The sequence below is a fragment of the Hypomesus transpacificus genome, chromosome 12 (assembly GCF_021917145.1).
Source record: "Hypomesus transpacificus isolate Combined female chromosome 12, fHypTra1, whole genome shotgun sequence".
NCBI classification, from domain to species: domain Eukaryota; kingdom Metazoa; phylum Chordata; class Actinopteri; order Osmeriformes; family Osmeridae; genus Hypomesus; species Hypomesus transpacificus.
Window position 1 is genome coordinate 7,533,378 of NC_061071.1, and position 26,691 is coordinate 7,560,068.

The window sequence follows — 26,691 nt, forward strand, 5'->3', positions numbered from 1 at the left end:
TTGTGTGCTTTAGAAATCAAACATAGACTGTTTTGACCATTATTGACCTGCTTATCAACCCCTTTGTCAGAGACTTGGTTGGGAAGGAAGTAATTAGCTAAATAAAAGCTTCCTGAGGTCTTCCTAGTGCTACTCAGGGAGACGTGTGCGAGAGCCAGGGGCAATAGGAACAGGACCAGACAGCATTCGAGGAAGCCTAGAATATCCTTTTTTTCCACTCAGAAGGAAGGATGGGGGAGAGAGTCTTAACACTTTTCTTTACTTCTGTCAGCCCATGTTCGGGAAGCTATTATGTCTTCTTGTTTGTGAGAGTCCTGGGCTCAACTACTTCGTCCTTTCTCCTAACTGACAGCAGGAATCCTATATTGAAGGGCATTATGGGGAATGGTGTTGTTTTATATGGAAAGTCTTGCAGTCTTGCTACATCAGGTTTTAGCAAATGGAACTATTTGTTTTTCTAGATAACACACGTCATTGGAAAAGGGGAAACATGGGAACATCAACTTCTCAAAGCTATCCTTCACCCTAAAAATAGAACACAGACGAGTGGTTGGCTGGTAGGTAGTAGGAACACTCTGGAACATCAACAACAGAGACTCAGTTGAACCAAATAAACATATTTATTTATTGCATGTTGCCATCCATAATCAATACAGACAAAAAGCAGTACTACTATAATTAAAATGTCATCTCTTATGAGCAGCATCACAACGAGCAATTGAGGGAATATATACAATGGAAGACAGCACATTCAACTTTGAATCAAGAGTTCAAATACCAACCCTTAAATAAGAAAACTGTAGATGCAGACAGAGAGTGAGATTACGGTTAAACATCCTAACTAATTAACTGATGTTTCAGTGGCAAAAAAATAACTAACATCAGAAGTTGGCAGAGTGAAATTTACAAACAGCAAAATAGTTTCCTTTCTTTAAAAATGTATAAACATATCAACACAATTACATTTGGTTCCACTTTGTAAACTAAGGGTTTATTTGTTTATCTATTGCATATGCCATGGGTTAAATGTTTCAACAAGGCAGATGTAACTATCATAAAATAGACTAAGTATTTCTCTATTTAAACTTTATAAATGTACTCACAGTAACTGTGAAGAATAAAAGCATACGTTAAAATCCAAAAGCAAATACCCTTTTAGAAAATAGGTCGCAAAAGCAAAAGGTTTTAACACAGTCTGGGGATTTCATTGCAACTTAAGTAATCTAGATGCTCTATTATGATTGGACAGCCTATTAAAGTTCACCTCTTTATAATATGTACATCATTTACACATTCAGGCCATTGCAAACAAACAGATGTGTGGTAGATATATACCATTTCATACTTTGATACAGTTCCTCATACTTGATGTCCGTGATCTACACATAAGGTGCTTTACATTCATGTGTGTCTATTCTATTCAAAAATACAGTTGTGAGGAGGTGTTGTGGCTGGACTACAATACAAATGACTGACGGCAGCCCAAACATGGCAATCAGGTCCAACCTCAACACCTGAGCTTCTACCTAACTGTTTAAACATCAGATGTTGTACCGTGTAATTGCATCACAGCAATGCCCCCAGTGCTGAGTAAAACAACAGGGTATTGGGGTTCCAGGTAGGTAAGAGTGTCTGAGGTTTGAAGTCTAACTGAAGGAATTGTGGGGCATGTAGTGCACATAGAAGTACAGATGCCTGGGTGCATTCATGCAGAACTCTTACAGTTATCCAGAACATAGTGTATCTGTGTGTTAGAACTTACTGTGTGTATTGTTACCTGTAATAAAAAATGTCATTTGTAGTTTCACAAAACTATCATAAAGATATAATTTTAAGAAGAGTTAAGAGTAAAGATTGAGGGAAATATTTTTATTAAGATAAAATAATTTGTCAATTATAAATCTAATTTAAGAAATCCTGTCATAAAATGCTCTAATATGTCATTTGTATGTTTCTCTATCATGGTAATCTGTGCCTATTGACTTTCCACGTGATATAGATAAACAATATATAGATATAGGTCTAAATAAACATCTTAAATAGAAAATACAAGGACAGCAAAGACGTTAAGGCTTTGGGTTGGTCGTAAGAAACATTCAGCATCCAAAATAAATAGTACTTTAATCTAAATATATTTATTATAGTCAGTGTGCCTCTTGTATCCTGGCTCGTTCTGAGGTAGGGAATATTTATGGGTTTTGTAATTAACTTAAATTGTTAAATTAATGCATTGCTGAAAAAGGAAAATAGTTGGTCTTTCTCTCTTCTTCCATCTGACTCATGCACACACACACACGCAAACACACTTAAATTAATTCCCATTTAAGTCAATAAATAATATGTGCGTACCTCGTGACTGTTTGTTAAATTATCTGAAGCAGGAATTTTTGGGTTGGGCCTCCCAAGTTCTGGTGAGGCTACAAAGGTCACAGTCTTACAGCCCCACCCAAGCAGGAAAAGAAGACACTGACACAAGGAGCCAGTGAGAACACACACACACATGTGCGCACGCACACACAGGAGAATGCATAAGATCCACACAGCCACTGAGACATCATAAGCGCTCAGATTCCTGACCACCAGGAGGTGAGGCCGGGTCAGGGTGGAGCAACGGGCGGGGGGGTCGCAAGGATCGATGAGGCACAGCCTGACCTATCCAGAGGGGTGTGGCACAAAGGGTCAGAGGTCAATAGTTCAGCAGCAGGCTCCCAGTGTCCTCCATCCAGCGATGGGAGGATAGGGGATTCAGAAAGACTCACGTCTGCCACTCAGTCTGAAAGACACAGAGAAAGAAAGACAAGTTAGCTTCGTTGTTTAACATTGTTTAACGGTGTTGTTCGTTGTTTAACGGTCGGTCATATAGGCATGACAGGCACGTCTCTGTGATTTCCTGTGACTGTGTTTCAGAGAAACGATGCAGGAAGCAGGTCAGCTTGGGGCTCCCTCCCCGGGATAAGGGTGGCTTTGTTTTCACCGCAACCAGGGGCGACTACAGAGGCACGTGCCTTCATTTTGGGATAAAAAATAGCATACTGGTGCCTGAGATCAATTCGTTTTCTGAAATGCACTGAGTAACACGCGCACGCACGCGCGCACACACACACACAGTGTAAAGTTTCAGACAGTTGGAACATCTGAAATGCCTCTGTGATTCGAAATGCCGATTAGGCTTTTCACTGGTTTATTTGTGTCACAATAACAAACTTTCCGGTTAAATCCATGAGCCGAGCTAAAGGTGTCTGGGTCTGAGGCTCTGCCCTCTACCTCACTCTGCCTCCCTCCCTTTCTCTTCAGCCCTGCCCGTGTTTGTGTGGGTATCCGATGTCTGACCTGTGACCTTTTGTTCCTGTTTGTGTGCTGCCATTTGCATCGGGCCTCTGTGTGAATGGAAGTCTCCGGTAGACTAAAGCCCCTCCCCCTCCCCCTCCGAGGCCTCAATCCTCGTAGCAGGCATGCACTCTCTCACTCTCTCTCTCTTCCTTTCAGACACACACGCACACATATCCACAGCCGCATATAGCCACACACACAGCAACCCCTCTCAATCCCGCGAGCCAACTGCTCCAGTTCCCAACCCAACGGTACACAGAGTCTTCAGCTCCCTTCTCCCTGAGGGGACGACAAACCCTCTGAGGGACTCTCCCAGAGAACATCAAAAACACAAACACCGCCAAGAATGTCATCATCTAGGTGTGGATCCACACACACACACAGGGAGAATCAACAGTGTGAGACGAGCCAGGGGTTGAACATGACAGGGGCCACCACACTCCTCCAGTAGCTCAAAGGTCCCAGTTCTGGTGAGCCAGATGGACTTATCCTAGCCTAATCCTATTGCAGCTCCATTCAGGGTGTGTGTGTGCGTGTGCGTGGGGGTGGAGCTATGCAAGAACTGGCTCTTTCCAAGCCCCAGGGTGGTCTTCAACGGTGTAATAATTGCATAATCTCAGGGAAGCCTGAAGCCTTGAGATGGGGGAGGGGGGTGTTGCACAGTGCCCAGCAACTGCAGGGAGTCCTTCACTGCCTTGCTACAGGGGTGATAGGTGCTGATCCCGTCTCATCAGTAATTTATTTCCTGGAGAGGATATATTTAGCACGGAGAGAGAGAGAGAGAGAGAGAGAGAGAGAGAGAGAGAGAGAGAGAGAGAGAGAGAGAGAAGCGATACCCATTTATCTTCCGGTCACTGCTTTGAATACCAGAGAGGGGGGAGGGAAGAGGATGAAAAGAAAAACAGAGACACATGACTCTTTCCCTGGTGGTTTCATGGGAGAGGGAGAGAGAGAGAGGGAGAGAGAGAGAAAGAGAGAGTGAGAGTGAGAGAGAGAGAGAGAGAGAGAGAGAGAGAGAGAGAGAAAATGGGGGAGAAACTAAAGAGAACATTGAATGGGACACCTCCTCTCTAAGGCTACAGCCAGCACTGAGGCTAGCAGTAGTAATCTTTACTGGGGGAGGGGGGGAGGCAGGTTTTTGCCCGAGAGTGCTGCATGCGATGGACAAAGTTCACCCAGATGTGGTGCTCACCGCCATCTGGGCATTTCAGGAATCCGCCCAGTGGCGAGGGCTTAAGAGATGGGGACTGTGGCTGTGGCTTGGGCTGACCTGATGATGGAGTCAGGGGAGTCAGGCCCATGCATGTAGAATCAGGCCTGGGGTCTATCTGACTCTCTCTCTCTCTCTCTCTGCTCTGTTGCTGTGGAAATTGGAATTTAACCTGAAATCTGAATCTAACTGGCGTGCCAAATCAGTATCTGTTGATGTGTGTGTTTTAGTGAGTGTGTGTTGTGTGTTGGAAGAGGGGGGGAGAGAGAGAGAATGGCCCTTTCATTCACCTCTCTCTCTACGAGTGTCTGGCCAACATCTAATCCCTCCCACCGTGTGAGTAATCTAATCGGCGACAAGGTTATCTGGTGCCGGAACATCCCGGCCTACTTTGGGCTATGTGTGTGTGTCACACTGTCGGCAGCAGGGCTGCATGGAAACTCTGACACTACCTGCCAGTGTGTGTGTGTGTGTGTGTGTGTGTGAGCGCGCTTGTGTGCCCACACACAAGGGTAACAGTTTGAAAGCCTGTGCGTGGAAAAAAAAGCGTGAGGAATTAGCGAGGTTTCGGAAGGGGGCGAACGACTCAAAGGCGAGTGGCGGCGTGGACTTTGGAAAATAAAGAAAAATAGAAATGAAAACGTTTTTTTAGCTTAGAGATCGGGAGATAGACACGCTTCTCAGATTCCCATCTACCTCTCAACAGTCGTCTCTGATCATGAAACGGGATCTTCCTGAGCATGCTCCTGGACTTCTGTTTCCAGATAGAGAGGAGAGGGGGAGCGGGGGCTGTTGGGCTGTAATGAAACCAGATCGCCTCTTTCTCTTTCTCAGACCAAACAAAACAGAACGCATCGGTGGAGCGGGCCTTGCCGGCCAGGGGCCTGCTGCTTGCCGCGCATGCCCTACGCTCGTGCGTCTGCCGCTGCGAGAGGCCGCTAGCGATCTGCACGACGATGACGACGAGGGGGGATGTTGACGACCGTGGTGTGACACATCGTAGATGAGCTGAAAGGATACCAGCGGCGGTCACGGACACCAGAGTGCAGGCCATAAGCGTTAGGCTAATACACACACGCACACACAAGATACCCCCTCCCTATCCTCCTGTCCCTAATGTTCTGCATCAACTTTTTTTCCCCTCCTTCCCCCTCCTTCCCTCTCCACCTCCGTACCCCGACTCCTAACCCCAGCAGATGGTTGAGGGGCCGTCACGAGAAGCCGTCGTAGGAGCCCACCACCAAGGGAAGGCGCTGGGCCTGGCTGGGCCAGGGGCCAGCCTGGGGGTGCCTGCTCACTAGTAGGGGGTGGCGCTGGATGTTGGATGTGGGGGGGTGGGGCGGTGCAGCACACACAGAGGTGGCAGGTGCAGAGCAGACCATCTGCCACGACTCGAGGAGCAGAGCAGAGCTCCGGATCCTTCCGGAAGCAGCAGCAGGAGGAGTCAGGAGCAGTGCTCCTCCTTCCTCTCAAGGAAACCCCCCCGCCCTCCTTGGCACCATCAATACATAAACACTCTTGAGTATGTTGACTCCCATTTCCAAACCTACCACCTGCTGCCATTAGGGCCTCGACACTTGACGTCAACCAGGAGGAGGGAGAGGAAGCAAGCGAGGAATGGATGGATGGAGAGACGGGGGGGTGGGAGGGGATAGAGACGAGGGTGAGGGCAGGAGGGAGAATTAGGAGCGAGGACGGCAGACATGATCACATAAAGGGATCTGTGAATGAATGGAATAGACAGAGCAGCGTGTCCTGATGCCAGATAATCTCTGAACAGAACATCCACCTGGGATGACCAGACAGTGTGATGGCCTTAGAGAAGGGTTCGTATTAGCATCGGGGGTTAGTCACATCTCAGGTAAACACTGGTGCCACGTGCTCAGAGAAGGCTAAGGACCTTTAGGTAAACAAACACCAGGCTATTCATTTACTCAGGGCGCTAACGGCAGACGAAGGAAAAAAACGAAACAACAACCTCGGACTTTCCGGAAGGCACTTTCACTTCTTTGCATCTTCATTTGCTGAGAGTCTGTATGAGGGCTGTTTCTGTTTTTCTGAACACAGCCAGGATGGTATTTCAGGAGGTGGGTGGAGGGGGGGGGGTGTTGATTGCTAAGAAGGTGGTACTTTGTACCCATAGTTCTGATGAGTCTACTCTTCCCATACAGTGCCCACGCATGGCCCAGCTGGGGGTAAGGCTGCCAGATAAACACCATATCAGGCAATAAGTAAGTTACCGAAAATACAACCACGCACTTTGACCTCTTCGTTGGGGTGCCTTGGTAGGCGGACAGAATGTTCAAGAAACGACCAATCAGCTCTATTTTCCCAAGCCCTTCCAGAATGCACCTTGGCCGGGGGCCTCCTGGTTGGTTTGTTTGTTGCTTTTAAAAAGCACTGGCTTTCACCAAGCTCCTCCCCCCCCCCCCCAGCACTGCCCCCTTCTCTTCCTCTCGTGAGCATGGAAGGCTCAGGGCCATCTCTCTGCCTCTCTCACTCCATCTTACTTCTGCTGTGTGAACCGCCTAATGAAGCGGAAACACAGTGGAGTGCACGTGCCGTCCCACACACCATACCCACACTCATTCTCACTCCCACACAAGCCCTCTAGATACCAGAAGAAAAAAGGAAGCGTCCTTGCCCAAATCTGGGGCTTCTGTTCACACGCTGGGGGCTGGACGGAGCCCCCCTCCCCCCCCCCCCTCCCCCCGCCTCCCCCCTCCCCCCCCCCTCCCCCCGCCGCCTCCCCCCCCCCCCTCCATACAAGCAACGGTCAGGCAAACCATGTACGTGCCAGAGTCCGCGTGTATGTTTAACTGTTTTTCTCCAACGGGCCTCCCAGAAAAAGAAAAGCCCCCGCAATCCCATTCAGCAGCCCTAAGCTGATGGCTGACAAAAACAAGCAAGTATTCACCTCTCGCAGCAACTTTTACACACTGCCAGGAATTCCTAACCCGGACGCCTCATCATTACCTGATCTCGCTCTTGTTTTTGTTTTTTTCAACCTGTAGTTCAACAGGGACATGAAAACTCGCTACCTGCAAGTACAAACACATGTGCGGGGCCTCACATGTCCACATTGCACACATACATGCACCCACGCAGGCATACTGGGCCGATAACAACGCAGGGATAGGGCGAAACCTCACCTTGCTGTCAACATGCCTGCCCAAGCTTAATGTTTACATGGTTCAATGAGTCAATGTCCAACCCCATGAACACAACACTTTGTTTTTTTGGCAACCACAGAGGCTATTCTGGGATAGAATATTGACCCCGGGACAGTGAGATGGACCAGAGGGTAGAGTCGGGGCCACAATGATTTGTGATATGTGCTTAGGGCCATTGCACTTTTCTTTCTTTTTTGCCTAGCCTACTTGCTTTCAACATTGGAAAACAAGTCATTGATGGGAACTGCCTGGGGATATGTGTCATTGTAAAACTAACAAGATGTTCCAGCTCTGGTAAACTTGAAGCTCCTTTATATTCCAAGCAAAATGAGCTTTATCCTTTATCATGGATAGATTTGGAAGGATTTACATGTAGCGTTTCTGGATACATGCAACATGACACCCAGTCAACTTAATATAAAATGTGTTGTTTCAAACAAAGCTGTTTACGTTGGAATGCAAATCTGGATTTGCAAATCTAGGAAAAAAATCCGTGCTGACAACTAGGCCTATAATAAATATAATGTAATTCAAAGTAAATAGCCTACATGTGAGGTATATCATGTTTTTTAGTTCAACTACAAAGCATGCATTTATGTCATAATATGCCCTTTTATCTAAATATGCACTTTTCGAACTAAACGTCTCACGTTATTACATTTCCCTAAAGGTTGTTTAGTTTCAAAAACGTTCTAAACGTGTTATTGAATGGAAACTGCGCTCGCTTGGCTCAAACCCAACGACACTGCCTATCCTGCGGTGTCATGGTGGCTACGCAGTAGCTTGTTTACCTCGCTGCTTGCAGAGTATAACGTTCGTCACGCTGGTCACGTTTTAAATTCCCTGCAATTGGGAATCTCGTACTGTACTGTAGGCAACTTGGAAGTAAACAAAACGATATATTTCTGCACGGTACAAACGGTGCAAAGCCACTTCAGCTAATTACATCAACATGCCCGTGCACCTTCATATTACGAAGGATGTTTTTTCTTCTTTTTTTTCGTGCGGGGAAACAGCTTTCTATCTGCACGCGGCAGATGCGAATCCAGCTCTGAACTGCAGCACTGGTCATTTGTGTTTCAAATCTAGCTCTCCTAACCAAGTTCGCAGTAGCTTACTGAAGTATGTTATTTAAACCATATATGCATAGTCTACCATCATCATCACGCACAGCACATATCTTTGTACACGATCAATCTACATACAAAATAAATGTATTTCCTACAATTTCGCTGACCCTGGTACTAAAATGCAAATTTTCAACCACTTTTACTTCTGCACACATTTAATAAATTATGGCTTATTTATAACCATTTGTGTATTCTACCTCAGCCATTTTATGGTTTGGTAACTCAAGCCACTATCACAAACACAGGCCACACTCACCTTTGGCAGTGGTTGCTGCCTCCTTGAATCCCAAGCAGACATATGGTGTGGCATGTAATCCATGGATGCCTCCCTTGCAGCTGCTGGTGGATTTGAAGCCGACCAGGTCCTCGCACGGCTCCATGTCCCTGTTCTCCAGTAGGTTCAAGGCGATGTAGTTGAGTCCGGTCTGGTAGCCCGCCGAGGTCTTCCTGCTCATGGGGCTGCCAGAGCACTCCTCGTCTGAGGCGTCGCTGCTCCGTGAGGAGATGTTCTCCACCGAGCTGTGGCGCTTGACCTCATGGGCGAAGGAGGGAAACACGGGCGTGACGGTGGCGGTGGAGGAGAACGTTTCGGAGCTGTGCCTCCTGCGACCCTGGGGGTCGGCCCGGATCACCTTGGCAGATCGGTCTGGGTCCATAGAGGGGCCAGCCTCCAGCAGGAACACCCCCATACCCGGGACATCCTGCTCTTCCAGGGACGGTCTTTTTTCTCGGACACTGGGGCTGAGAGATGGAGCAAATGTTAGTGTCAGATGATACATCAGTCTTAATATAAACTGTTTATATCCAGCCTATATGTGTGTGTGTGTGTGTGCTATATATATAATTGCAACGCTATGACTACTGCGTCACAATGAAACAAGGGATATCTCCATACCTCGCTGGCGTCTGAGGGAGGAGCTGTGGAGGTGTGTTGGCCATGCCAAATGTCATCTCCGTGTAGTCATCTTTGACTTTGTCAGAGGGGCACTCAGGACCTCTCTTCCCACTGACATGGTACTCTCCAGTCTCCTCTGGGTGGGGGCACATGGAGGGCTCTGGCTGTGTGTCCAACCGTCCCGCAGGGGTGTGCCCAGACTTGGGTGAGTGGGAGCCAAGCTCCACATTCATGTAATCTGAGAGAGGAGACCTTCTCCTACTGCCACTGGACCCCAGGGATGAAGACTGGCTCTCTGTGGAGGCTGAGGGTGGGGAATACTTGCTCCCACTGAAGTCTATGTTGATGTATTCTCCTGGGCTCCTGGGTTCCCCGGGGAGTGGGTGCTCGTTCATGCTGGGCAGGGTCCGGAAAGTGTCCAGAGACAGCCTGTTGGGTCTCCCAATCCTCCCCCGATGTGGCAGGTTCTCCACTCTGATCTGCCTGATGGGGGAAGGAACTGAAGGGTTGTTAGCTGCCACCTGAGCTGCACTGCCCATCACAGAGTAGTAGTCAGACTCGCCCACCACCGGTCTCTGGCTCTGGGGACTCATCAGAACATACTGGTCGCTCTCCTCAGTCTTGGAGGCCTGCGCTTTTGACGGCCGGGGCAGCGAGCTGACGGAGTAAGTGGGCTTCGCGGCCGGCTCTCCAGGAAGCGGGCCCAGGAAGTAATCAGGCGGGGTCTGAAGAGGGTGCGGGTTGCCAGGTGACATGTTCATGTATTCGCCATTCGGCAAGCGGCTGTCCAGGCTCTCGATGGAAGACTTGGAGCCGCACCACATCCTCATGTAGCCACTGTCTTCCAGAGAGCTTCCGCTGGGAGAGTTAGTCCTGTAGCCTCCTCCAGACGACTGCGAGTGCACCCTGGGGTTGATGATCTGCTTGGGAGCCGAAACACACATTGGGCTCATGGGCATGTAGTTGTCGGCCTTGCCGCCTTGCGGCGCCACACCCGGTGTCATGGGCATGTAGCCGTCATCTCCCAGGTTGCTACTGGAGCTCCTTGACGACGAGCCAATCTCGATGTCGCCGTAGTCCTCGGGGTAAGACACTTTTGGGGAGGCGGATTGGGAATTGTGGTGGGCGTGAGCGGCCCTCATCAGAGTGTATTCGTCCAGCGAGGCGGAGGACAGCTGTGCCGGGACCCGCTGTTGACGCGGCGTGGTCAGCGAGTACGTCCTCTTCCTGTAGGCTTTGTCGGACGGCAGGAAGTCCCCACCGGCTACGCGCCTGCTGCCATTTGGCCTGTCCATCATCATGTAGCCACACGGGTCATTGGCCTCCCGAGAAGGGGGGGTGCTGGAGAGAGAGTCCGGGGTGTCGCTCCGTGTGATGGGAAGGTACTTGGTATCGCATGGGCTGGACCCGTACTCTTCACAAAGCATGAAGCCTGCATCGCTGAGGGAGCCCGACATGGAGGCGCTGCAGCTGAATGGCCGCTGGACCGTGTCTGGGGTGGAGATGTTTCTGGCTCTGGGAGAGAGGCTGATGGGGCTGCAGACCGATGGCGGAGAATTGGACACGGGCATGGACCTGCTGTGTTGGAGGTTGGAGGCCGACTCCAACATTCTGCATGTCCGGCCACTGCTGAGGGTGTGAGATCGACTCAGATGGTTCTGGCCAGAACTGCTACTGGTGGGGCTTCCACTCATGGATATGGACATGGAGACTGGTCTGGGCATGCTGCCATCTCCCTCACTGGCCGTTCTTATCCGACAGGAGGTGAACTTTCTGACAGGAGAGGTGGCTGCAATGCTATCCGTTCTTGACCTCCTCACCAGCCCTGTCTGACTAGGGGGCAAGTTGTTTAAGTTGCGTCGAGTGGGCACTGATATTGGGTTGGTGCTGGCGGATTGACTTTTACTCCGTGGTCTGAATTCCGAGAGCTCTTTCATGGCTTTCATTGCCTCCAAAATGGTCTCGTGGATGTTTTGCGCAACCACGGAATCATCCGCTTGCATCCAAAGCTCGCCTGGGCCAGTGACCGCCGATCTACCCACTTCGATGAAGAAGAAGCTATCTGAGTGGCCGCATCTACGAATATTCATGAGCTGCAAACTGACAGCCGCAGTCTCCGAGTTCAGTTTCACGAAGCTGATTGTCCGACTGGATAAACATAGCCTGTAGACACCTGTCAAATTTTTGCTTTGACCCAGCCCTTTAGATTTCAAATTGACTTGCCATACCTCCTTGTAAGTGGCGGTTGCGGGCGTAATCATACCGTAGTTGGCCTCCTCGAATCCCACTAGTGAGGACGTGGACGCAGGGCTGTCATACACTTTCCCCTCTGTGATTAAATCTGTTAAAACTGTATACCAGTCCTCTTGCTCCTGTTCGTTTTCAGCCGCCACGGCAAAGTATTCGTCCTTGGTGTAAAGGGCGATTAGGTGTTTGTGCTTTGCGTCCGCGCGCTTGTTTACGCACAGACAAGAATCCAGAGTTATCAGTCGTTTCGGAGCAGACTTGTTTCTCCATTTCTTCTCACTCTCATAATATTCCAGCCGGGCAGAAAACCCCTCGCTTGGCTCTCTTAACACGAAGAAACGCCTGTGTCCATGTTTCTGTTTCTTTAGGTATCCATATTTCTTGATATTATTACTGCTATTAGTTATATTCGATAACAGGTGTCCTCCCGTCGTTTGTGGACTTGCCATTCTGTCGCTTATTATGTACTTCTATATAAGTTCTTGTACGATATTTCCAAAGCAAGGAACTACGAAGCAGCAGCCTAAATCCGTTTTCTAATCCATTCCCGACACCAGTATTTCGGTCCGCTGTCTGCAATCGTAAAGCAGCAAATAAAAGCACTCTGTACAGTTACTGCACTGGAGAGAAAAACAACATGTGACGTTATTACACCCAGCTCGGCTAAAAAAAAATAGAAGGAAATTACAGTCATAAAAGACGGCGCAAGCTTGAAGGGGCGTGCCTGTCAATCCTGTTGAATACGCTCAGCTCATTGGACTCATTGGTGGAATCAACTGACAGATAGTAGAATAGAATCTGTTCTGTCACACAGAAAGTAAGTCCCTCCCCCTGTTGATCCCGCCTCCTACTAGGAGCCATCCCCGTCTCACAAATTATTAATCTAATCTACAGAAGTAGCCTAGCTATGTAATTTACTGCAAATTATAGTTTCCAGATGTTTTTTTTATGATTAGGACCCTTATTGTTTTTGTCTCGTTTTCTTTATTTATTTTTTATTTTACCAAATCAATACACTATGATTTTTTGTTGAGAGTGAACGTTAACTTTCAGCACATTGAAAGCATTCGAAAACGCCTCGATTATTAACCTTCAAGCAAGCGCTGAGAATTTCTAACCTGTATTTAATTAACTGCGTGTTTCTGGTAGCAAAGTGCGCAGGTTTCCGTTACATTCAGCAAGAAAAGTGTCAACACTCATTGCATAACGCGTTGTAGTACATTTTTTATTGCAGGAGTAGGCTCCTTGTTCAGTAGCAGCACTGGATTTGCGACCTAATTAGTAAACCCTAATTGTTGTTTTACATATACAATTAGTGTGTTGTACGTTTACACTACATGACTCTATCCTTCGACATGCAAAGTCGCATGCCTGGTTTGTACAGCGCACTTTGTGAAAGTGTGAAAACATTGTTCAGATTTCAGAAAATAATTGGTATCTGGTAACATAAATACACTGATAGGTAGACACGGCTAGCAGCAGTATGATGGTGCGTCATATGCAGCTGAGCGCATATATGAACAAACTAAATATCCGAAATGCTGCCACCGTCTGGTTCTCTCATTCACACGCCAGCTCAATCAACAACAACACAGCAGAAAACACAATTCTTTGGTTTGATCAATTATCTCCTGAATGCTGCTTTGTCATATCATAAAATGGGCAACATCTTCCACCCCAAAACACCCTCCAACACATTAACACACACACACACACACCACCTCCTCCTCCCCCAATGACTGTGGATTAAGCAAACAAGCAAATTTTTGGTGAGGTCATGTCCCACACAAAAACACATCTCTTTGCTTGCCACTGTGCTATTTATTAATGGTGAAAGTGGCGTCCCTTACACTGAGCAGGGGTGGTGACATCTGTTTGACAGATCATCCTGGTAATTGTGGCCTTAATTCAACTGTTGATCTCAGCCTGGTCTCTGTCCCTTGAGTTCAGAGACCAAGCTCACCCACAGAGGCTAACCAATGTATGTGTGATGACCATGGCCAATCCCAGATTGGATTTATAATCTTTCCGAAAGAAGATTAGATATTTCAATTGGAGGTGCCACGATGGATTCAAATGGGTGTAATGTGTGCAAATTGGGATTTGGTTCTTCAATGGTTCCTGTTCTTAAATGAACATCTGCCTATTTTCTCATCTGCCTACAGTGTTCATTCAGTGTGTGCTCATATGCACACACACACACACACACATACTCACACTCACAGAAGATTACAATTACACACACACACTCAGAAGATTACAATTAATCCCTGATTGTTCACCACTGTTATTGTTTATCAGAGTGTTTGTGATCCCTATGACGTTTTACCACTGCCTATTTTTTTGTTTTGTTCAAGTGTTAATTCTGGTAGTTAAGCTTGATCACAACATGTGTTCTCAGTATTACTGTCACCTCTAATCTGATGCAAAAACATAAGTACCTTGCCATTGTCTTGAGTACAATACTGATACTCACCAATGGAAGCTTTGAATTGGAGCAAACATTAAAATGTGTTTGTCATTTTGTGTTTTGCATTTTATGTTTTTGTATCTGGAGTTAATTTGACCACATGTAGGTAGGCCTACTTAGGGTCACAAAGCCAGCGTGCTCAAAAACACATCATTGCTCACCAACCTAGCATCTACAATGGCCTACAATCTTAATCAAATTCTAACCAATTTTGCGTAAGTGAACATGTTAAGGAATGGAAACCTCTATCAGGACTCAGGAGACCGCTCTTACTCTATGTTAGGGGTGCAGAATGTTCTGGTAGGGGCTGCTGACTCACACAGGCCCTGTGAGGACATAAAGCATTCATGTTTACTGTACAGTACTGAGTACTGTACTGTACATGCTGTTCTGGACAACACCACCTATGTGCTAATTTACCCTCCTCATTCTGCTCGCCACCAACACTTCTACTTTCTTTTTGGGCTTGTTTTTCATCCAGTCTTCTCTTCATCTCTTGGTTTCTGTGAGACAATGAGTTCCTAATGTGTTTAGTTGTGGTTTTCAAAAAAAATTTTTACCCCATGATTGTGTTCGAGGAGTGGGTTCGGAAATGTCACAGCTGTGGAGGAGAAAGAATTGTCTGTTCTCAACAGCGCTTCACAATACCTCGAACCACGTGATGATGCGGTCTGCCAGGTTTCTGTGACCAATTGCACTTGCCATGTGCGTGTGATTAAGATTTATGTGCTGTGTCGCCAAGGCAAACCCCAGGGAAATCTCATGACCGTCAGTGAAAAGGCATAAATATGATCTACTTTAGTGTGACTGCTGTCCACCTTAATGAGACCTATCTCACTTATCTATCTGACTGTTACAGTGACAGCTGTTTAAACACACAAGGAAATAAGATGTTTTGGTAGCGGTAGGTGGTAACCAGGAGGGAACCTGGTGGTGTTTTCATCTGAAAATGATAAGGATCACAATCAAAGCCTCCTTAATGGTTTGCAGAGCACTTAGCTAAATGTTTGTGTCAATGTTTTGCAGTGGTGTCTGGATGTAATGGTCCTGGTTAATCCTCTTTCTTCAGTTATCTACTGTATATGTGTTACGCATAAGTGTCATTGACTCTATTGTTTGTTGTCACAGGAGGTTTGGCTGGTTGAGGTTGTTTTGATAACAGATAATGATCAAGTAAAAGAGGATCACAGTTTCTTGTCAGTGGCCAGACAAAGACAAGTGAATAACAAAGAAATGAAGGGCATGGTTCACAGAACAGGGGGAAAACAGCTCACACAGACAGCCTAACAGGAAAACGTCCAAACAGGGTTAGGGTTTGTGTGTGTCTGTCAGACATTCAGCACATTCGAATGCACACACATATTCACGTACAAAGTTTTGGAGCTGATGGGTTAGGACCAAACAGTCAGTCTGTCTGCGCATTCTGTGGTTCTCCAGCTCCCAGGTCAAGATATATAGTACATGACCTATTTCCTTACACAACCACTAGTGCCACAAACTGTACTAACAGCAGTTGCAGTAATAGCTCCCTAATCAGGGGTCAGACACTTCATTACAAAACTGAAGTGCTTTAATGGGACCACTTATTCCAAAATCATGTGCTCATCCAAAATCATTATTTTATTTAATTAAACTTTTATAGTTTGTCTGTCACCTTCCATTAATTAAAAGGAATGGCATAGTAGTGGCGGTGAAAACACAAGTGTCGTAAATAGAGAAGTTCAATAAAATAGGCCCAATGTGACAGAAACTGGAAGCCTCATCTTCATCTGTGGGTAAAAAAAAAAAAGAATACATTTAGTCCGGTCCATCTTTCCACAAGATCGTTAATGAAATCTATTGCATTGTGGGTCAACTTGGTCCGATTCCTTGTAAGAGCAATTTAGACTTGCTGGCGCCCTCTTTGTTTGTTTGCAATGCTGTAATAGGTTTATTTTTACTGAGTCTCCTTGAACTAATGATCTTTAACAGATAAAATAAATAGATGACTGTTTCCAAAAAAGGCGACTTAGATTTGCTGGCCCCAGTCTGGGTGTCGTGTCTGTCCTTTAGTGTGTGTGTGTGTGTGTTTGGATTAGCCCAGAATAGAGCAACGACATCAACAACTTGATACAACAGCACCCTGAGATAGCTCAACAGTGCTCTACTGTGACTTCAATCCATGTACAAAGAGGAGGTCAAAGTACTTAATGATAAGAGTCCGGCAGGTTGAACTCAACATGGGTGGCAGGGCAGGAACCGTTTTGAACAAACCCTTTAGATCATGTGGGAATTCATCCGTATGATAACTTCCAGTCATAAATACATGATTTTTATGAAGCTGTATCCTCAAGCTGTGTCATTTCCTGTCATATAACAGCACACTCATTGGGACTCAGAGCCAAGACATGGCGCAGCTTAGACACAGCATGACAGGGTCACTGCAAAAGTGACTCATTGTAATGACAGCATTAGTCACAGTTACTCTCTCCCGACACGTGGATAATTAAATTGCCAATTAGCCTGTGTGCATCCCCCACATTAAGAGGCTGCTTGATGAGACTGGTAAACTCCTCCCGCCGAGTGTTGTTAGTGTTACCGATGTCAGGTATCCAGCTGATGTGTGTGTGTGTGTGTGTGTGTGTGAATATGTGTGTGTGTGTGCATAGATGCCATGTGCAGCTTAAGCTCTCATTAACAGTATCTGTGCTTAAAAAAAATTGTATTATGAATGACTGTGGTGATCTGCTGTTTATTGATCAAATCATCAACCCTGGAGGGTCAAGGATAAAAGGATGAAATAGGGGGGGGGGGGGGAGTGGGCTGATCTGTGATCTGAATGGGCTGACATTACGCAGGTATTCTCCAATATTTACTGTATGACACACCCAATTGGACCTTTGAAAAAGTACCACTGCCTAGGATTACAGCAAACTATGTATCCTTAGAGCTGGAAGACTCATTGAGTAGCAGATGTGAGTGGATATTCTGGGACAGACAGTCAGTCTGCTCTCTGCAGGTATCACCTCCCAGTCTGGTTCTGCTGGAGGTCAACACAAGCCAGCACACCTCCTCTATTAGGCTGTGCCTCCTCCCTTGCCAAGGGTTCTGCTAATGCCTTCAGCTGTTCTTGGCAAAGGCACCCGTCCTGATTTAGGAGGCCTGGGATGTGGCTTCCGTAAACAAGGTGCACATTTTCCATGAACAGGTATGAAGTTCAGATTGAGATTCATCTTGATCAGAGGAAATCCAGTGTTGTGGCCACGTGTGTGGAGGTGGAATGGCTCCAGCACTGATCAGTTCCAGAACACTTTAATGAAGCTTGAAATAATAGGCCCTGGTGGACCGTGACAGATGAATCAGTCCTTCTGGCCCGTCAGTCCGTTTTTAAAGGGCAGAAAGACATTTCCTATGGGATTCTGCAGTATGTTGGCTTAACCAGCATCTGGTGTGAAATCGGTTCCTGTGGATCCTTAAGAAAGCTGCCCTTTAACCCGACCTTCCCCGTTGATTGCTCTCCTTCAAGTAGTCTTTCTGGTCTCTATGTTTTGGACTTTCTATGCATATCAAAGCAGTCGCCAAATCTAGGCACCGTCTTTGTGTGCGTCGATGGACTTACATGGCTTCACCTCGATACTGAATTTACGAGGGATTACAAACACGCGCACAGTTACACAGTTTAATACACAGTCCTGATTAGAAGGAGTCTCTCTTTCTGTTCTCTGGCCTTCCTTGTGCTGTGTAGGACAGATGTGCACTGGGATACTGTTAAGCCAACATCTGGAGAGAGCAGGATGTCACTCTTTAATCCTGCAGTCCCATCAAAGAATTCCCCCATGGGCCATTCCGCAGGCTGTTCTATCTGTGTGTATGCGTGTGTGTGTGCGCAAGCGTGATTTTTTGATGACGTGCGTCTAGAATTGCCATGCTGTATGTCAAAAGGCCCGGTGGACCCTGCCCGCTCCTTCGCCCCCCTCGCACTGCTTCCTGTTCACTGGCATTCTGGGAACTTGCTTCGTCTCTCCTGCCTGCAGCTCAGTGCTGGCGTCTGCGTGACAGAACCGGGTGCGGGGGACACACACTGAGGGGTGAGGGGGTGAAAGGGGGGGGTTGCAGGGGGGGGGGCACCGAGGGGGTTGCAGGGGGGGGGGGGGGGGGTGCTGCGCTAAGACCCGACGGAGATGACGAACACACGCAATGGGACAGAGCACGCCAACCCCCGCTTATCACAACGGAGCCTCAGCCCCTTCCTCTGCGTGTGTGAAGCTGTGTGCGTGAACGGGCAGGCATGCATGCTAATGTGTGTGGTGTGCATCCAAATGCCCGATCTGTACACGCGTGCATATTCTGCATGAGCATTGGCACAGACTACTCCAGTATGTTGCAAGACCCTCCCAATGCAAAAATACAACACATCACCAATAGGTCTGTAAGAGGACTGCTTTCCTGAAGATGTCATTTTGCAAATGAGAAACAGCCTAAGTGTTAAATCTGACCCTAAGTAACCCCCTGGCTGGCTGGAGCGCCTCAGATCAACGGCTAAGGGAAGAACGAGGAAAGTCTTCTTTAGTGGTCGGATTAGGGCATGCCAGGTTGCCAGATCCACACCACAAATCGGCTTTGGCCGGCTGTAAACAAATGCGGATCTATGCTGCACTAGAAGGTCACGCTTATAGGGTTTTCCAAGGACACAATTTTGTTGTCTTTTTAATCACTTTGAACAATTTCATAGTCTGTCCAAGATTTTTGTTCCTTTAGCTGGACAGTCAAGTTCCACTCTTCCCGTTTCTTCTGATAAAAAAAAACTGTTCGCGGTGGATGAAGAAAAGACAACAGTTGTTTGAGCACAGTGCAGGGCTGTAGGCGGCCCAGGTGGATGCAAGCTGCTATAAGTCTGACGGACGTCTTTTGAACCCCTTCTGTGCTCTAACATGTTTATTGACCTTCCCCACCCCCACCTACTGTAGGTGTCAAGCAAGTGGATTTCCCCTCTAACCTGGGATGACAGTTCCAGGAAAAGGAGTAGATGCCCTTCAGGAACACGATTCGTAGCATGGTTCACAAGAACAGACGTCTGTGGGCAGGTCTGGACTGGGACTGGAAAAAAACGGCCCAGGACTTTGAAACGCAGACCGACCCACGACCGGTGATATCTCCCGACGGCCAGTCCGACCCTGTCTGTGGGCTACAAACGGCGCCATGGCAGCAAGGTCATGATTCAATCCTCCATTGTTCTGGCAATTTCTATAGAGAGCATACATTTATAACACAAATGTGGCCTGTGACTTAATTACGCTAAACTGACAACATCACCTATGGTTCCATGATATTAGTGGAGCTGGACAGATTACAGCAAGAGGATTCTGGTTCTGTTAAACCATAGAAGAATCCTGAGTTCAAGTGGGAATGGACAACACAGTTAACAAGCTCAACAAGCCTAAACGACACACTTAAACAAACACATTAGATCCATGGCATAGTTACTGGCTAAATTAAATGTATTTGTAAGATGCACTGAGGAGCTTTACATTGCACATTTCAGTGACATGCTTACCTGAAAGTTTACTAATTATTCACTATAGGTATAGAAAACTGTCAATCAAACAAAATCAAACATCCCCAAAATTGTGTAGAGATTTTAGTGGCAATGATAACCTCCTATAAATGCAAAATATAATAAAAAAATATGTATTGGGTGTGCAACAACCAAGTCTCTTCAGAGGTTCATTTCAGTCCACGTCCTCAGTTCTAATGCTGTTGGCAAACTATTGTAGAGGTCCTTCCCAAAGACATTCAAATGGATTAGAACTCAAGAGTACCTTGTGTCAAAGTGCACCTACATTAACCTCACCCCCCAGAGTTCAGTCAAAGCCGGTCCCCCGTCCAACAGTTGACAGTAGACTACCACCTAGTGGACTAATTGCACACCTGCAGGGGCATGCCAGCAGAGGCGCAAAAGGACTGACTCTGGATGATTCCGGGCCTTCAGACTGATCCACCCATGGAGTCTGGCGAGCGTATGACACGGTCTGCATGACAATAATGATCTCCAAGGTCGTTCCTCAGCCGTCCTGATGTGGACCAGGACCCTCCAGCTGAAGCACGTCGGGCCGGAAACGCTACTTGTCTTGATCCGCAGATCTCGTTTGAGATATCTCCCATGTGGAGTTGGTCCCTCGGTCCTACAAAAAATTCAAAACAAGATCCGTCTGGGAACATCAGCCAGGCAAATTCTGACCCGGAAAATGCAAGATAATAACTAAATAAAAAAAGGCCATCACAAACACATAGAAGCTTGTTGACGATGGACACCTAAAGTATTGCTACAAGTACGACACTCCATTTATGATCTCAGCCCACGTGTGACTAAACATATGTGAGTAATCACACACACACACCTTTATGAGCACCCCTAAGGGTGCAAGGTCTTTGCGCAGCACATCACAGGCTTGAAGAAGAGGCAGTCTGTCTGGGCGCGGTTTCGGTCTGGCTGGGACTGGTTCTCCAGGGGCTGATTCCACAGGAGCCAGGGCAAAGGCCCTGACCTCACTACGGAAACGAGCCAGCTGCTCCACTACATTCTGGAGGGTTCCAGAAGAGTCTTCAATCTGGCTCTCCTGAGAATGAGGTAGGAACGACAGTTAAACCAGTCAAGGCCAAAAAAACACCTCAATCCATAATAACATCTTTGTGTTGACAGAGGGCCATCATTCAAATTATATATTCTTTAACCTCTGACCTTTCTATCCAGCAGGTCCACCCCCAGCACCTCGAAGGCTTCCCTGATGTAGGACAGCATTGCCCCAAACACCGCTGGACTCCTAGGTGAACCATCAGGCTGGCCAGCCAAAGGACATATTCGTTTTAATATTCATTATACATTTTACTATGGATGTATGGGTGAAATCACACAGCACGCCACTGAACTTACAGAGACAAAACCTTTAGTCCAGGACTATTTGGCTAGTGATGTGTTTTTAGCTTTTCATTCCCACACCCACTCTCTTCATTTAGAAAGAACAAACATTTCCATTGGAGGGTACCTTAGTGATGGGTTGCAAGTGCCGGTTGCCATGGTACACCAGGTTCATAATGGCACCAATTGCTCTCGGTGTATCAAAGTCATCAGCTAATGCTTTCCGAACACTTGCTTTGGTTTCTTCTAGCCTATGAAAAACAAAACCCAGGGAGAGGATATTATGTTTCTGCTTGAGGTCCAAAGGGAGGTAGTCAGGTGAGAGGTGAAAGTGGCAAAGAAAAAGGTGGTAACCACTGGATGTAGGAATATCCATTCAGGAAAGTATTCCAACCTCTCAAATAGTGATCCCTCTTGTACGGCTTGGCACTGCAGGTGCCCCCTCATGTAGGCCTGGGCATCGTGGGTAAAAGTGTCGATGGTTGCCAGGGAACTTCTGGCTTCAATCATGCTGGCATCACTGTAGTCGATAGCTGTAGAGATGGATGAGAAGACTAAGTTGAACCACATCGCAGTTTGATAGAAACGTACAGATATGCAACACTTCAGATATGCGTCTTACCTGATCGGTATTTAGTCAGCAGACAGAACATACGGAATTCATTGGCAGAGTAGAACTGCAGGAAATCCTAATATGAATGAACGTGAAGAGAGAAAGGAAACAAAATGGTTTGCTTTCAAATAGACACCAACAAGTAGAAAATGGAGATGACAAAGTCTGTAAATACGTTATTATTACACATTTCAAACACAAATGATTTACAGAGTTATCAAACAACTGTTCACCTTAATAGTGATGTAGTTCTTTAGGGACTTGGACATTTTCTCCGTGCTGCCTTTCAAATGTAAATGTCCTGTGAGTAAAAACAAAAGAACAGAGATTCAACCACAACCTCCTAATGAGGAAGTTCACGATGAATTATTCATGTCATTTGACACATAGGGCCCACCTGAATGTAGGAAGTAATTCCCCCACTGGTCACACTGGTGGTAGGCCTCACACTGAGCAATCTCATTCTCGTGGTGAGGGAAGGCCAGGTCAATGCCCCCAGAGTGGATATCCAGCTGATTCCCGAACACAGAGCTGTAAAGCATCACAATAAAACTGTCATGAAATATATTGTTTTGTACAGTCTACAGCACATGAGCACAAAGCCATCAATAAATAAAACTAGGGGGACACACTGTACAACCAATGTTCAGACCTGGCAACAGTGGAGCATTCGATATGCCAGCCTGGTCTTCCATTGCCCCAGGGAGACGTCCAGAACGGTTCCTGAGGCTTAGAGCTCTTCCACAGTGCAAAGTCCCGAGCATCACGCTTCTCTGATTCTCCTGGGGGGGGGGGGGGGGGGGGGGGGGGGGGGGAACTGTCTCTTGAAGATCCATTCAAAGACAATTCAAGATGACATGCATAAAACATGTACTTCTGTTTCACAGCTGCCCTGTCTATTGTCTTAAAGAACAGCTTTAGGGTTTACTGAGCAACAGGGACCCACCAGAAGCCACGAAACAGCCCGTACACAAACCAGAAACACTCACCAGGCTCTGTAGTTGCATCTCCAGAACCGGTAAGCTTGCCATAGCGCTCTCTGATGGACTGGATGTCAAAATACACATCACCTGAAGGAAAAACAATCAAACATATAGTACCTACTTCTAAAAATAGTTCATAATGGCACCATGTGAAACAGGTATCATTGAATAGCATGTTTGTCACGTAATTACCCTGTTTTGTGGAATATGCATGTCCATTTTGGATGATTTGTTCAATGTAAGCCACAATCTGAGGTACATTTTCAGTCACCCTCAAGTACACTGCAGGAGGGATCACCTCAAAAAGAAAAGGAAAAAACTGAAAAAGTTAAATATGCTACAGATGTTCACTCTTTTTCACACTACATACAGTCATGGGTGTTTCAGTTCATACTGAAACACACAGGAGACAGCAAAGACACCTCACAATTCATACTCACACACCTTCAAAGCTAACATGTCATTTTTAAAGTCCTCCTCATATATTCTGGCCAGGACCGTTGGGGATATGTTCTCCTGTAATGACAAGTTGTGATAAAATTACATTGCAAAATGATCGTTGACTGAATGATGACCGAAAAGTACATCGTCGGCTTACTTCCAAACTCCTTCTTATGATTTTATCATCAATGTCAGTGATGACCATTGCGTGGATGACAGTGATTCCAAAGACCTTGGATAGAATCCTCTGCAGTATGTCAAACCTTACATAAGAACTACGACAGGAAAAGAAAGGGAAGTCAAATCAACTGCTGAATGTCTGTTGTTGAATATTGATGCTCGACAATGAAACTAAATTGCGGGTTACCATGCATGACCCAGATGTGCGTGATCATAGACTGTGGGTCCACAACTATACCTACAGTGAAAGAGAACACAGTACAGCTTTATCAATGTCCTTATTTAAATGCAACAAAATTTCCCCAAAAACCATGTCTTCCATACCAAGTAGCAATTCCTTCCTGTGCCAGGATAAGTGGCTCTTTCTGTTTAGTGAGACTATTGTAGGTTGTCAAGCCGGTGTCGAATCCAGTGGGTTTTGTCCATGATTTTCTTTTTCCTGCACAGGATGCATTACATCTGTAGGCTAATGTGCTGGTGGGTGGCGGGTTGAGGGAGACCGTTGATAAACAATACGCCCCTTTTATTTTCCACAATAATGGCTTTAAAGTTCTTGCAGGCCACATCTTCATTGTTGGGTGCAAAATGGTTATAGTTTACCAATGCTGAACAGTGAGTTTGCCCTTTGGCCACAAAGATACTGGGGACACGGCTAGCTCTTCAGCTGCTTGAACGTGTCCTGGTCAATCCGCGCAATGCCTCAACACTGCCCATTGTGCCATTATATATACATGTTGCATTAATGTGTTCCTTGATGTAATAAGCATTTAAAACACAGTCACGCAAACAAAAAGAAGATGCATTTCTTCTTGTACATGAGGTCCACAACATCCGTGCGTCAGTATTGCGTCAAGATGACACAATGATCGCGCGTGCGCAATGTGCAGACATTCTGATCGGGAACTTCCGTTTTGGTACACAGGGTAGCCGAGTTTTTCTTTCCCCTTTGTATTATTCTTTTAGTGCTTTAGGATTGGATAGAGTGCACAGTTTTTATATCCATAATCAGTGTGAGTCAGATGGTTTCCCACAATTTGATCAAATGATTCCGGTGCCTATGAAACCTATCCAGACTTCACTGTGACAAACGTATCTAGCTTTTAATGGACACAATAAAACAATACACAATCATGTCATTTTTTTTACTAATAAAGGTAGCCTTTAATTACAAGTGTTGAAAAAAAATGACATTTGAACATCCTGTGCATGTCTTCTGCACATGACTTCATATGAGGTGGTATATACATATTTGAGAGACAGACACGCAAACACATTGGAAGGCATTCACACAGGCATGCTTCAAAAGGAGGAGGCATGACATGGCTGGCAAAGGTTTCCATGTAAATCATATCTGATTCCAGAGTAGGATACCAATGAACTGTAATGTCTCTTATTGTCAATTATTAAAAAGTGAATAATTATTGATCTACTCAACCATTATTTGGATGGTGGACAGGTTAAAACATATCTGAGGGTTGATAAACAAAATCTGTCAGGACCCCTTCTTAGTAGAGCAAATCCTTAAAGTGCTTGAAAGTTGTATATTGGTGTAGGCAAAAGACACAAAATCGAAGATGCTTCACCAATCACTCTACTCTAAATCACACAACATTCTGTGTTCTTTGGACAAAGGTTTTGTTCCATCGCAGAGGTCAACTGTCCCTCCAGCTCTGCTCCACTATGGCTGAAACTCTCTTCTCATACTCCCGCTTGTTCTCCTGGTACAGCTGTGCAGCCTGGCTGTTGGCCGGACTGTTTGGGTTCGGTTCATCTAGAAGAGACTGCAGAGACCAGGAAGACGGCAAGAACGAGAGGGGGTAAATTTAGAAGGTAGGGTATGCGGGTGGATTTCCCTTGTGCCATTTTCAACGGACCATCCGATACATATGCCCTACATGCATTACTACTACTTTTATTATTGTTGATACTTTATTTGTAGATTTTAATTCTAAATGTACCTGTATAGAGGTGAGAATTGATGATACATCATAGGTTGGGCTCCAGCGGTTTTGAAGAATATCTAAGCAAATACTCCCATCTGCATAAACTATGGGAGAGATTATTACCCAATAATTAAGTAGGGGTATGGACTTAATGCACAAAAGCAAAATAGTGGGCATTATTTATGTATGAGCATAAGCAGTACAAACCATTAGGATGGAACATCTTTGAAACAAATCGTACAGTTGGTGGTTTGTTGGGATACTCTTCAGTAAACTCTACTGTAAGTTTGAATGTGCCTGTTGTTGACAAAAAAAGATGATTATTCGGTTAATAAATGCTCAGCCAGCTACCAGGCAAACAACAAATAAAGGTGCAATTAGCAGTTACTTACCATCTTCAAATGGAGTTCCTTCAGGCCTGTAATGACAGATACAAGTTTTGTCTGAGAAGCTATTAAGGACAAATGAAGGTGTGATTTTATTTAGAATTGTAATCATTTAAAGGGTTCATAAACCTGTTGTAAAGCTAAATGGGTGAGACAGACAGAGTAAGAATATCATAGAATGTCGTTATTCAAGCAGGTGGCCATCTGGTAGGACCGGCTTGAGCTCCAATTAAGCCTATCACACGAGTGTTTCCATGACACAAATGCCAGCTCTAAATAAGACATAAATTAGAGTCCAACTGTCTAAATGTGCTCACCCAAATATGACTGCATTCCACACCATTATATTGTTCTCTGAAGGTGCACCACTCACGCCAGCCGGGGGGTCCTCTTGCAGTCTGCAGGATTGGAAAACTACATGATGTACACTGGGGGTAACTGTCGTAAGGTCACCGAATATCACTTTTTATTGCAGAGCCTAGCCTACGACCGAACGACAGCTTTAGGTAAACAACCGAATTCCCTCGACATATTCGCAGTCAATTTACCTTTTGAAATCTCGCATGAGTCGCCTTCTTGCAGGGGTAGACATCACTGTAGATTTAAGTTTCCTGCGTCAGCAAACGCTCAAAACCCCAAACGCATTTACGTTAAGTTAAATAATAGTACCACTTGTAAATGCTTGCTAAACTACAGCCCTTTCTTCCTGAGAGCAAAATAATTATGCTCTGTATGTCTGACCTAACTAGAATTAAGGGTTATACCAAATTGGAAATAGGAGGCCAATGTAAGTAG

General features: G+C 46.1%; 3 protein-coding genes across 4 annotated transcripts; all 3 read right to left on the bottom strand.

Annotated features, from left to right (window-relative positions):
• Positions 1–601: 601 nt before the first annotated feature.
• irs2a (insulin receptor substrate 2a) lies at positions 602–12,689 on the bottom strand. The gene is made up of 3 exons (XM_047030815.1): positions 9,739–12,689; positions 9,100–9,584; positions 602–2,773 (listed from the first exon to the last, which is right to left on the bottom strand). Exons 1-3 carry the CDS (start codon positions 12,432–12,434, stop codon positions 2,769–2,771), a joined length of 3,186 nt encoding a protein of 1,061 aa, XP_046886771.1. The 5' UTR covers positions 12,435–12,689; the 3' UTR covers positions 602–2,768.
• A 6,956-nt stretch (positions 12,690–19,645) lies between these two features.
• On the bottom strand, positions 19,646–24,415 carry cars2 (cysteinyl-tRNA synthetase 2, mitochondrial). 2 transcript variants are annotated; one of them, XM_047030814.1, is made up of 15 exons: positions 23,892–24,415; positions 23,755–23,805; positions 23,545–23,662; positions 23,391–23,462; positions 23,139–23,244; positions 22,953–23,033; positions 22,616–22,745; positions 22,361–22,494; positions 22,197–22,264; positions 21,973–22,039; positions 21,745–21,883; positions 21,478–21,601; positions 21,174–21,272; positions 20,833–21,051; positions 19,646–20,616 (listed from the first exon to the last, which is right to left on the bottom strand). In XM_047030814.1, the coding sequence occupies exons 1-15, from the start codon at positions 24,137–24,139 to the stop codon at positions 20,554–20,556; spliced, it is 1,719 nt and encodes a 572-aa protein (XP_046886770.1). In that variant the 5' UTR covers positions 24,140–24,415; the 3' UTR covers positions 19,646–20,553. The 2 variants fall into 2 exon arrangements, with proteins under 2 accessions (XP_046886770.1, XP_046886768.1); XM_047030812.1 differs by having other exon boundaries at positions 23,139–23,265.
• A 275-nt stretch (positions 24,416–24,690) lies between these two features.
• Positions 24,691–26,631, bottom strand: LOC124474620 (ubiquitin-conjugating enzyme E2 A). The gene is made up of 6 exons (XM_047030959.1): positions 26,445–26,631; positions 26,214–26,294; positions 25,903–25,928; positions 25,718–25,807; positions 25,526–25,614; positions 24,691–25,348 (listed from the first exon to the last, which is right to left on the bottom strand). The coding sequence occupies exons 1-6, from the start codon at positions 26,486–26,488 to the stop codon at positions 25,220–25,222; spliced, it is 459 nt and encodes a 152-aa protein (XP_046886915.1). The 5' UTR covers positions 26,489–26,631; the 3' UTR covers positions 24,691–25,219.
• Positions 26,632–26,691: the final 60 nt, after the last annotated feature.

Excerpts from the sequence above, each read along its gene's own strand:
- irs2a (XM_047030815.1), bottom strand. The coding sequence starts at position 12,434 with ATGGCAAGTCCACAAACGACGGGAGGACACCTGTTATCGAATATAACT. Across the intron at positions 9,585-9,738 it reads CTCCCTCAGACGCCAGCGAG|CCCCAGTGTCCGAGAAAAAA; the intron begins GTATGGAGATAT and ends TCCATCTCTCAG.
- cars2 (XM_047030812.1), bottom strand. The coding sequence starts at position 24,139 with ATGAAGATGTGGCCTGCAAGAACTTTAAAGCCATTATTGTGGAAAATA. Across the intron at positions 23,663-23,754 it reads GCACATCTGGGTCATGCATG|TTCTTATGTAAGGTTTGACA; the intron begins GTAACCCGCAAT and ends TTCCTGTCGTAG. Across the intron at positions 22,040-22,196 it reads AGAACTACATCACTATTAAG|GATTTCCTGCAGTTCTACTC; the intron begins GTGAACAGTTGT and ends CATTCATATTAG.
- LOC124474620 (XM_047030959.1), bottom strand. The coding sequence starts at position 26,488 with ATGTCTACCCCTGCAAGAAGGCGACTCATGCGAGATTTCAAAAG. Across the intron at positions 26,295-26,444 it reads CTCATGCGAGATTTCAAAAG|ACTGCAAGAGGACCCCCCGG; the intron begins GTAAATTGACTG and ends CCAATCCTGCAG. Across the intron at positions 25,929-26,213 it reads TGGAATGCAGTCATATTTGG|GCCTGAAGGAACTCCATTTG; the intron begins GTGAGCACATTT and ends CTGTCATTACAG.